Source organism: Octopus bimaculoides, chromosome 12 (genome assembly GCF_046866305.1).
Source record: "Octopus bimaculoides isolate indiv1 chromosome 12, ASM4686630v1, whole genome shotgun sequence".
Taxonomy (NCBI): domain Eukaryota; kingdom Metazoa; phylum Mollusca; class Cephalopoda; order Octopoda; family Octopodidae; genus Octopus; species Octopus bimaculoides.
Genome location: NC_142939.1, coordinates 21,923,556 through 21,936,175, shown reverse-complemented (window position 1 = coordinate 21,936,175; position 12,620 = coordinate 21,923,556). Strand labels below are relative to the sequence as shown.

Sequence of the window (12,620 nt, the reverse complement as noted above, 5' to 3'; positions counted from 1 at the left end):
GAAGGAAAAAAATGCCTTCTAATTGATGTTTCAATACCAGCAGATGACAACGTTTCTCTAAAAGAAATGGAAAAACTTTCAAAATACAAAGACCTGGAAATAGAGATAACTCGAATGTGGAATCTAAAAACAGAAACAATTCCTATCATAGTAGGTGCCTTAGGTATAATAAAAAAATATTCAGACAAATACATAACAAAAACACCAGGACTTACAAATATATATAACATACAGAAAATTGCACTACTGGGTACTGCACACATTCTACGCAAAACACTTTCAATACAGTAAACATAAGAGCACCACAGCAAACCACAGCACATACCCAAGGCGCACAGAGCTGCGCTCGGTAGTGAAGTGAAAGCACGTTATAAAAATAAAACTACTGAATAATAATAATAATAATAATAATAATAATAATAATAATAATAATAATAATAATAATAATAATAATAATAATAATTATGGTTTCAAATTTGGGGGTGGGGCACAAGGCTAGCAATTTGGTGGGGGGGATAAGTCGATTACATCGAACCCAGTGCGTAACTGGTACTTATTTCATCGACCCCGAAAAGATGAATGGCAAAGTCGACCACGGCAGAATTTGAACTCAGAACGTAAAGCCATAATAAGAAGAATAAAATGATGATGATGATGACGAAAGGAACTGAAAATTATTTGAGAATGACACCTGGCTTACCATTCCTGCAAGAAGTACAAAAGCTTGCTTTTAACTGGTACGTCATAAGAAGATCGTTGTCGCTGCGAAAACAATAACCTTCCACGTAAATTATTAGGATCTTTTTTAAAACGGGGGCCACATTTTTCATTAATGTTTTACGTAGTGTTTTTGGTACGGAAAGACTTTCAAACTTCGTATACTTATCTATTTTGTGTTATAGAACAGAAAAATATTTTTGTATTCGAATTTATTTCATGTAAAAAATTGTCTTATTTCGATAATTTCAACCAATCACTGACGTCCATTCAGTCGATATACATTAAGTGCCGACTACATAAACAAACGATTCTTCGTTTTATTTGCTTTTTTCATTTTAAATTTGCTTTAACCCTAACCCTAACCCTAACTCTAACCCTAGGGTTAGGGTTAGAGTTAGGGTTAGGGTTAGAGTTAGGGTTAGGGTTAGGGTTAGGGTTAATTGTTTCAGAATCGTTTGTTTATGTAGTCGGCACTTAATGTATATCGGCTGAATGGACGTCAGTGATTGGTTGAAATTACAGAAATACGACAACTTTAACATGGAATAATTTATGGATTTCTTTTTTTTTTAAAGAAGACTAAGAGAAAAAGATGTTTTATATGACACATTCTACCAGTGTTCCAAGTTTCAAAGTGTTTCGTTAATGAAAAATTTGGCCCCCGTTTTAAAAAAGATCCAATTATTATCATTATTGGGGGGAAGGGGCCAGTCGATTAGATAGACCCCAGAACGTAACTGGTACTTAATTCATCGACTCCGAAAGGCTGAGAGGCAAAGTCGACCTCGGCGGAATTTGAACTCAGAACATAAAGACAGACGAAATACTGCTAAGCATTTCGTCCGGCGTACTAACGTTTCTGCCAGCTCGCCGCCTTATTAAAGATATTAAAATATTAGGCTAAAATTTTTTTTTTTTTTAATGGACATAGAAAACTATTTTGCCTGCAGCATCTAGCATAGCTTTATCAAAGTCGACAAGGTGTGGAGAAAGTACCAAAACGGTAGTCCTGCCATTTATGGATCATTATGGCTGGAATGCGTTCTGATCAGAAGGCGTTTTCTCGTTCAAAGTTCACTTGGAGATATTAACAAAGATATTAAAATATTAGACTAAAAAAATTTTTTTTAATGGACATAGGAAGCTATTTTTACCTGCAGCATCCAGCACAGCTTTATCAATAGTATCTGTGAGCATACAATATAAGCCGTCATATTTTTTCTTCATATTCTTAACAAGTTCTTTACGTGGGATAACTTCGTCGGAGTCCCAAAAATGCAATTCATATCCTTTATCACGCATTAGTTTCGCCCCAGGCTCGGGTACTTTTCGTGTCGCGTAGATCTTCATATTGGACTTTGAACTGTTTAGCAATAAAGGCGAAACCCTTCCCCATATATTTTGAATGCGACAAGTCATAGTGTCGTAAGGTTATCGACTGCTATTTCCAGCAAACATTGGTGCCTTGTGCCACTATTTCCTATATGTATATATGCGTCTATGTATGTGTGTGAGAGAGAGAGAGAGAAAGAGAGAGAGAGAATTGGAATTTCGGCTCACTTCGAAAATTTCGGCAAAATATCATTAGAACATGGTGTTGTGAAGAACCAAAGTCGGCAAGGTGTGGAGAAAGTACCAAAACGGTAGTCTTGCCATTTATGGATCATTACGGCTGGAATGCATTCTGATCAGAGGGCGTTTTCTCGTTTAAAGTTCACTTGGAGATATTAACAAAGATATTAAAATACTAGACCAAAAAGAATTTTTAATGGATATAGGAAACTATTTTTACCTGCAGCATCCAGCACAGCTTTATCAATAGTATCTGTGAGCATACAATATAAGCCGTCATATTTTTTCTTCAAATTCTTAACAAGTTCTTTATGTGGGATAGCTTCGTCGGAGTCCCAAAAATCCAGTTGATATCCTTTATCACGCATCAGTTTTACTCCAGGCTCGGGTATTTTTCGTGTCACGTAGATCTTGGACATTGTTTAGCAATAAAACAGTTTAGCAATAAAAACGAAACACTTCTCTAAATATTTTGAATTCGAAAAGTGACAATTTTTGTTTCATTTCACGATGTCAAAACGCTGCGTTTGTCAAAACGCTTTATTAACGGAAACCGATAGCTTTATGAAATCTATTTGTTTTATTTTTGAATTTGTTTTGGAAAAATGAATTTTTTTATTAACCACAATGGACAAAATGTAGAAGGGACAGTACAAAGGAAGAATGTCGATAAGAAATCATGCGTTGAAACTAATCTTATAAAAAGTATACTTATAAAAGAGCATTGGACGAAAGTAAAGAATACGTACACCCGGTGATTAGGGTTACGGTTAGGGCTTAGGGTTAATTTTTAGGGTTAGGATTAAGGTTAGGGTTAGGATTTTTGTTACGCCGAAAATGGGTGATGTACGTATTCGTTACCTCCGCCAGAGCATTGTACGTTGACCGTTATATTCACTAAATAAAATAGGTTAGTTTTGTTGCGTGTTTTTAACTAATTTGATCCTTGAGGGTGGGGAATAAATTACCGTTACAATTTAAAGTTCAGAAGTGTGGAAGCTGTAAAGATAAATTATGGACACTGTCAATACGATAGGAAGAGAAAGCTAAAACAACAAACGGAGTGGGAGTGAGTGACAATTATGAATGAAGGCAAATTAAGTCTACAAAATGTAAAACCAACATGCGCGCACCCACACACATTCATGCACTCACATGCAAACGTATGTATATGTATGCACATCAATAGGTAGATATAGATATGTGTATATAAATCGTTATTTATATACACATATATACACACAGGCGCAGGAGTGGCTGTGTGGTAAGTAGCTTGCTTACCAACCACATGGTTCTGGGCTCAGTCCCACTGCGTGGCACCTTGGGCAGGTGTTTTCTACTATAACCTCGGGCCGACCAAAACCTTGTGAGTGGATTTGGTAGACGGAAACTGAAAGAAGTCCGTCATATATATATATATATATATATATATATATATATATATATATATATATATATATATATATATATATATATATGTAATTGTGTGTATATGTTTGTATGTCTGTGTTTGTCCCCCCCCCCAACATCGCCTAACAACCGATGCTGGTGTGTTTACGTCCCCGTAACTTAGGCTTACAAAGAATAAGTCCTGGGGTCGAATTGTTCGACTAAATGCGGTGCTCCAGCATGGCCGCACTCAAATGACTGAAGCAGGTTAAAGAGTAAAAGAGTAAAAAAAGAGAGTAATATATAGATGTGTGTGTATATATATATATATATATATATATATATATATATATATATATATATATATATATATATATATATACACATATATATACATATATATACATATATACGTATATGTATATATATACACACATATATTTATGCCAAATGAAAGACGGAAGATGGAATATACGAGAATTCATTATTAATCACGACAATTGTTTCCACACATCTAGCATAGATTTCATCTTCCGTCTTTCATGATAAGCTACCAGGTATAAACCATTCGTTTTATTATCCATTAACCACACATGCACACACACACACACACACACACATATATATATATATATATATATATAAATGTATGTATGATGGATTCTCTCGAAGTGAACGACAGATGAGGATTCAGTAAAATAAAGCGTTGATCATGTTCTATGGACACGAATGTATCTCTTGAGGCCTTGCAAACCTTTTGGCAAAGGGATCAAGTTGAGGACTCAATTTGCTCGAGTGCTTGTGGATCATTCACTATGTGTTTTCTTGGGTGGACGGCAACACCTGCTTTAGTTCGTGCGACAAAACTACATAAGAGGAGCAGCGTTTTGTCGGCGAGCCTTCATGCTTGCATAAAGTTGGTCCTAATGTTGGAGTCGAATTTGCTCAAATCTTTGAACTGTAGAGAAGCAGGACTGACACCAGGTCCTGTGTTCTGATGCTTTGTTTTCCCAGGAAGAGAAGGAGATGTGTATCATTTGAGATTGTCTTTTAGTTTGTCTTGAAGTTGCTTCGGAATTCTGATGTCACTCATACGTGAGACATGACTTGACCATCTAAGCTGTAATTTGATGTGGATGGCTTCAATATCTGATATGTTACATTTTGTTAGCATCTCACTGTAACGAATATAGTCACTCGGTTTTATGGAGAATTACGCAAGCATTGCACATAAAAAAATGTCACACTGGTTGATGTGCTTTTTGGTACAGGGTCTAAGATTCAGCACCGTAATGCAATATTGTCAAAACCACTGACCTATAAACATTGACTTTCACCTTCAACGATACGTCGTGGCTGTTCCAAAGCTTACCGAAAATGGAATTAGCCTTCCCGATTCTGGACTCAATTTCTATATCCACCTTAGCATTATTGGACACACTGGAACCAGGATAAGTGAAGGAGGAAGCAGCTTTTAATGCTTTCCTATCAACATATACAGAAGGGGCAACAGTGGGAAGATGACCACAAAAGGGCTGATGGACAAGCTCAGTTTTCTGGATGCTGATGGTCATACCAGAAGCCTTCGATGCACGCGAATCCATTGCATGTCCTCAAGACATGCAAGTGGACAATCGTCTTCGAAGAGAAAATATAGAACTGTTTGCACCAAAGTCTTAGCTTTTGCTTTGAAGAAGTGTTGGTTGAACAAGCCATCACCGGTTCTGTACTTAAACTATACTTCTTCTTTAATACTCACGAACGCTGTTTTCAACATGGCGGAGAAATACAAGGCAAATAAGAGTCGTGCAAGAACATAACCTTGTTTTGTCCTATTTGAGACTGTGAATGAATCGGACATGTACCCGCTAGATCTAACAGAAGCCATCATCCCTTGATGAAAGAAATGATGATATTAAGCATCTTTTCGGGAACATCTAGCTTTCTAAGGACAACTCAAGGGGCATCCCTATGTATGTATATATATATATATATATATATATATATATATATATATATATATATATATATATATATATAAGTTCAAAAAAACAATAACAAAATAAACAACAAAGTGAGGACGTGATACGGATAGTGTTATTGGACACTCTGAAGAGCGCACAGTTACATAATCGAGCTGTTAATACTCCGCTGAATCCCAAGTGCGAAACCGATTGGTAAGATCAGGTGTGATACTGTACAAATCGGTTTGTATGTAAGTATGTATGTATAGATAGATAGATAGATAAATAGATAGATAGATAGATAGATAGATAGATAGATAGATAGATAGATAGTCTTCAACTATATCGTTATTTGAACATTCCTTGTGTTACATGTGCTATGGTTCGAAGCAATCGTGTTTTCGTTTTTTGAAGTGAAGTTTGGTGATATCTATAAAAGTTATAATTGTTATACTGGACAAATGTTCATGCAGCTTGGTAGTTGGATGAAATAAAGCCGCATGAGTGAATTTAGAAACAAAGAATGAATTGAATGTTACAGGATATATTTTTTATTTTATTTATTATTTTTTTTTTAGATATTTTGATTTACAGCATTCAGTATTATGCTTAGAAGACAACAATACGTTTCAATCATCTGAAACTCGACGCTCCAGAAATCGAAGGGCTAGGGAAAGACAACAGGAAAGGCAGGACAAGCTCCATTCTCAGAGACAACGGAATGCCGTAGAGACACAAGCGCAACGAGAAATATAACTTCAGTTTGGAACAACCAGGCAAGCCCGCTTGAGGGAACAAGAGACACCAGACGGAGATTGGAGTCTCAAGCCGATAGGCAAGCCCACTTAAAAGAACAGGCATTAACAGAACAACTTCAAAGTAATGCAGCCAGGAATGCTCGCTCCAAGAGAACAGGAAACGTCAGAGCAATGACATGTCAGGTTGGAATTTAGTTATTTTTCTCGTGAAGAGTGGCGACTAGTAGCCTTTAACTACGATCTGACACATGGGCATTACTATAGATGCCTTATGGATACATTTGAGTACAGTACAGAACGGGCGAAGGCCGAGTGACCGCTAGTATTATTAACCCTGCGCGCAGAAGCGAAGCAGGGTTATCGTAGTCGCTCGTCTGAGTCGTTTTGTCTGTGTGTTTGGAAAATGGGGGTCGATGTAATCGACTTATCCATTCTCTCGTAACTTCTGGCCTTGTGCCAAAATTTGGGAAGTTAAAGTAGTGAGCTAGCAGAACCGTTAGCACGCTGGACAAAATGCATATAGCCGCTTTTTACGTTTTGTGTTCGAATGCCAGCGAGGTCAACTTTACTTTTCATCCTTCTGGCGTCAATAAAATAAGTACAACAACAACAACAGCAACAACAACAAGCTCTTAAAAGACATCCATGTAGCACTCATGTCCATTAATTAGAAACGCTTGGATCCAAAAGCAGAATCACAATCGTGAATGAATGGAACCCAACATAAAAGTGATACTGATTACAAAGAGATTTGATGCCAAGTATTGGAATTTGTCAATACGATCAGTGTAGGAGAAAAGTGCCTTAAAATTTTGTGCACATCACAGTTTGCATACTTTATAACCATATCCGGTGGAGCATATACGAAGGGGTGCTGAAAAGTACCTGGATTTAAGGGCATCACTAAAGCCCTGGTTGGAAGTTCAACCTTCCGAGTTCTTTTATAGGGCTTAGAAAAACTGAAGGACCGATGCCATAAGTGTGTGAATCTGAGAGCGGAATATGATGAATAAAATCATAATTAACTGATCCTCTTGTATTTTCTTTTAACCAAAGCCAGGAACTTTTTAGCAACCCTGACTGCTAGTCCCTAAAGCTTTTTTTTTAAATTCTCTCTCTCTCTCTCTCTCTCTCTCTCTCTCTCTCTCTCTGTGTTTATTTCCTCGTGTTCCTTTCTGTTGAAGAGCGTACACTCGAAACGTAAAATACTTTCCCACCTTCCCGAACGTTAAACTAATACACCTGTTTGTTGTTTATACACCTGTCTCCGCCTTTTGTTTTTCTGTAAAACCCAAATATATATACTCCCCCACACACACATGTATGTACGAGGGAGTGCAGAAAAGTCCTTGGCTTTAAGGGTATTGCGAAAGTCCTAGCTGGAGGTACAACCTTCCGAGTTCTTTTACAGGGCTTAGAAAAACTGAAGGACCGCTGCAATAAGTGTGTGAGTCTGAGAGGGGAATATGTTGATAAAATCATAATTAACTGATCCTCCTCTATTTTCTTTTATCCAAAGCCTGGAACTTTTGGCACCCCTCGTATATTGCACGCAAGAATAACCGATTGTCTACTTCTTCATGATAAATTTCCATCTTCACTACTTCATGGTTCTCTGAAAATGCATGCTTATCTTTCCCATGTGTTAAGTAAACGATTACATTCTTGTACACATTTGGTGGTCACTTCAACCGAGTACGAAAGCGGTACTCGGCAAGTCATTCTTTATACTTAACCTACATTACACACACACACACACACACACACACACACACACATATATACAAGGTGTCCATAAAGTCACTTTACAATTTGTGTGTGTGTGTTGTATATGTTGCGTGTCTTTGTGTCTGTGTTTGTCCCCCCCATCACCGCTTGACAATCGGTGTTGATGTGTTTGCGTCCCCGTAACTTAGCCGTTCAACAAAACAGACCGATAGAATAAGTACTAGGCTTAGAAAATAAGTGCCGGGGTTGATTTCTTCAACTGAAACCCTTCAAGACGGTGCTCCGGCATGGTCGCAGTCAAATGACTGAAACAAACAAAAGAATAAAAGAATATGATATATATATATATATATATATATATATATATATATATATATACCCTTTACTCTTTTACTTGTTTCAGTCATTTGACTGCGGCCATGCTGGAGCACCGCCTTTAATCGAACAAATCGACCCCAGGACTTATTCTTTGTAAGCCTAGTACTTATTCTATTGGTCTCTTTTGCCGAACCGCTAAGTTACGGGGACGTAAACACACCAGCATCGGTTGTCAAGCGATGGAGGTGGGGACAAACACAGACACACAAACACACATACATATATATATATATATATATATATATATATATATATATATATATATACATACATACATACATATATACGACGGGCTTCTTTCAGTTTCCGCCTACCAAATCCACTCACAAGGCATTGGTCGGCCCGAGGCTATAGTAGAAGACACTTGCCCAAGGTGCCAAGCAGTGGGACTGAACCCGGAACTATGTGGTTGGTAGGCAAGCTACTTACCACATAGCCACTCCTGTTTCGGTGCGAATGGTTTTTTTATACGGCGCCAACATTGTAATCCTGTAAATAATAATAATAATGGTATTTTTATATAAGTTTAAAGCTTATGGCTTCAAATATAAAAGTGTAAACAAGCGAGATTGGATTGAGCAAACGTGCTTTATTGCATAACACTTCAACTGTTTCATCTCCGCTTTACCAAACAAAACTTTTATACTATTGTCGGATATACTATGATATGATACATTAGATATATTACATCGCATCAGTATTACATCTGCAACATTGGTGAGAAAAAAATGACAAAACAATAAGAAAAAAGGAAAACTAGACACAAATAATTAAACAGACAAAACATAGCATTTAACCGATCTTTGTGTCTGCATAGTTCTAATTCACTAATAGCCATTGTCGCCAGGGGTGGGTAGGACGTCTTAACAGACCAATCCAGCGTATATATATATAGGGTTTTGAGCTAAACTTGAGAGTTTGCAAAGGAAAAGAAAACACGATATGCCCTTAAAAGTATTTTGAAAAAAAAAATACCAACTAGATTATGGTTGGTTGATAGCAGTTTACTCAAAGTAACTGCCCTCAGCTTCCACCATGGCCTCAAGACAGCTCCGGAACCCGATGCGTGCGTTCTTCACTGGGTCTCTGTGAAGGTCTTCGAACACCTCCTTGATCTTGGGAAACCAGTTCGGCCTTGGAATTGCAGGCAGAGCGGTAAGTGTCTTTCTAAACTGCGCCTCACACATAGCAATCTATGGAATAACAATTACGAGGTTAGAAACTGGAGCAGGTGGAATCGTAGAAATTCTCCGACGAACACTTCAGAATCTCTTCGGAGGTATTTAGGTATTTTAAAGAGCCGAATCCCACTGCCACACATATGGCTCTCCAGGGAGGGTTTTACAACCAACAGCCCCAAGAGCTTCACATAGCTGTCTTAGTTAAGCCAAAGTTTCTTGTCTTGCAGTTGTTGGATGAATTCTGATATGCAGACAGTCAGAAGGCCTGTTGTGTTCCTTCCTGCTGGCCACGACTTCGTATCCGTCGCAGCTATTCCTATTGCGATTTACAGCTTTTACAGAGTTCACAGAACATTGAGCAGCAGTCATAATAATGTTGGCATTTTGATATCTGGCGCGTATCATCGTAATACAGGTAACTCTTTTCCAATATTCAGATGGCTTCCAGTCCTCCATATCAGCTAACTTTTCCTTAACTACAACTTTAATCTTTATGCTGCCCACCGCGGCCAACAGTTCACTGGTACATCAAGCCATTCCTGAGAAAAGGAGACAAAAAAACCGTCAAATTCAACCCGAACACCCTTACATATATATATACATACATATATATATATATATATATATATATATATATATATATATATATATATATATATATATATATATATATATATATACACGCACACACACGTGTAAGTGGACAAACGAAAGAAAAGGGAACTCAACACGTTTAGTAGGAGTTACATGTATCGTTTAAAACTGTTTCATTCCGTTCTGTAGTACTTCAAGTTTCGCAGGCCCTTAACGGGAGTCTAACTCCTTCAGGCTTCTGGAACTCGGCATTTCAGAAGCAAGAGGAAGTCGGGCTCCCGTTAGGGGCCTGCGAAAAAAAAAAAAAAAAAAAAAATATATATATATATATATATATATATATATAAACTTAGATGCTTTGACCAAAGATTGGTCCAGGCCATGTCTAACTTAATAGCACCATAAATTCTTACACCAAAATCTTATGTTGACCCTTAAGAGCAATATGGACCCCTAAGGACCTTATGGGCTCCTAAGGATCTTATGGACTCCTGTTGAGAAACACTGCTTTAAAGAAAAATTGGTGTTCTTAGATCGGAAGAATAAAACATCAAGAATTATGAATTTTTGGAATTATGAAGTGTTGCTATATGGTAAGGGGGTTGCTTTCTCAACCACATGGTTCTGTGTTCGATCCCACTGCGTGGCACCTTGGGAAAAGGCCTTTTACTATAACCTCGGACCAACCAAAATTTAGTGAATGGATTTGGTAAACACAAACTGAAAGAAACCCATCGTATATATATATATATATATACATATAGACACACGCGCGCGCGCGTGCTTGTGTCTTTTTGTCTGTGTTTTTCTCCTTCACCACCTCTTGACAACCGGTGTTTGTGTGTTTACGTCCCATTAACTTAGCAGTTCAGCAAAACAGACTGATACAATAAGTACCAGGCTTTAAAAATTAAGTGCTGGGATCGATTCATTTGACAAAAAATTCTTCAAGGTGGTGCCCCAGCATGGCCGCAGTTTAATGACTGACAATTAGTAAAAAAAAAAAAACAGATAAAAAATTGTCAGATTTTTCACAAGTTTAGAAGATCTCCAGTGAGACCAGCGGTGAGATTATCTCTTCGGAAGGAAACTCTATCGTTGTTTGTCTTGACGTGACGAAGCGCATTGATAAAATATCCTGTAGTCTGCATCTGTCTGATGCCAGATTTAGATTCTCTGCTACAAGTGTAATCAAAATAAAGAAAATAGTGAAGATTATTTGGAATATATTTTTATTGTGGATATATGGATATTTGGATATATTGTGGCGCAGGAGTGGCTGTGTGGTAAGTAGCTCGCTTACCAACCACATGGTTCCGAGTTCATTCCCACTGCGTGGCGTCTTGCGCAAGTGTCTTCTACTATAGCCTCGGGCCGACCAAAGCCTTGTGAGTGGATTTGGTAGACGGAAACTGAAAGAAGCCTGTCGTATATATGTATATATATATATATATATATATATATATATATATATATTTGTGTGTTTGTGTTTGTCCCCCCAACATCGCTTGACAACCGATGCTGGTGTTTTTACGTCCCCGTAACTTAGCGGTTCGGCAAAAGAGACCGATAGAACAAGTACTAGGCTTACAAAGAATAAGTCCTGGGGTCGATTTGCTCGACTAAAGGTGGTGCTCCAGCATGGCCGCAGTCAAATGACTGAAACAAATAAAAAAAAAATCTCATTTTAGAATTACTAGTCGTAATTTTTTTTTCTTTTTAAGTAATCAATGTGGATGAGTTTAACATTGATTATTAGAAGCAAATGAATGCAAAATTTAACATTGAAACTTGTGCTACTGCCGCAGACAGTCCGTTTGAAAAATGGCATTGTAGAGCGACAGAACTTGTTAGTGACGGAAGCAGTGCAGCAAACATTAGAAGATGGGAAATGTGGACCAAAGACAGCCCTCCATTGGGTTACTAGTGCAAAAAATACACCAGAATTACTCAGGACATTGTATATGTGAATTTGTATTTAGCTCTATTGTTACCACACACTCGGTTCTACTTGATTTGTCAGCTGTCCTGAAACGTAATGATATGTTCAGACATGCGCTTAATAATGCTAAGTGTACCAGTTATGAATTGGTGAGGGCAGACTTTTGATTTCACCACAACATTTTTGTAGGGCGATATACAGGAGAGAGGTGTTCCTTAGGCCGTATCTGAAACTGAATAGATGTATGCATGGGTTGAATGATTCACTTTGGTCATTGTATAAGGTCAGTTTTATACTGATCAAAGTAGAGCGAGTTGTGGGTGTTTATGATATTGCTTTATTTCTCTGATATAGTGTATGGAGGAAACTGATGGGTATTCTAGGCAATGATGGC

The 12,620-nt window shown here is 37.6% G+C and overlaps 1 protein-coding gene across 3 annotated transcripts in view; it reads right to left on the bottom strand.

Moving 5' to 3' along the window:
• Window positions 1-12,620, bottom strand: part of LOC106874184 (glyoxylate reductase/hydroxypyruvate reductase) — a 33,125-nt gene that overhangs the window by 19,191 nt on the left and 1,314 nt on the right. Inside the window, exon 1 of one of the 3 annotated variants that reach the window (XM_089360871.1) lies at window positions 2,513-2,789. The exons of 1 other annotated variant lie outside the window; for it this stretch is intronic. In XM_089360871.1, coding sequence (XP_089216997.1) covers window positions 2,513-2,711 — 199 coding nt within the window. In that variant the 5' untranslated portion in view covers window positions 2,712-2,789. One more of the 3 variants, XM_014921839.3, reaches the window with a different exon arrangement.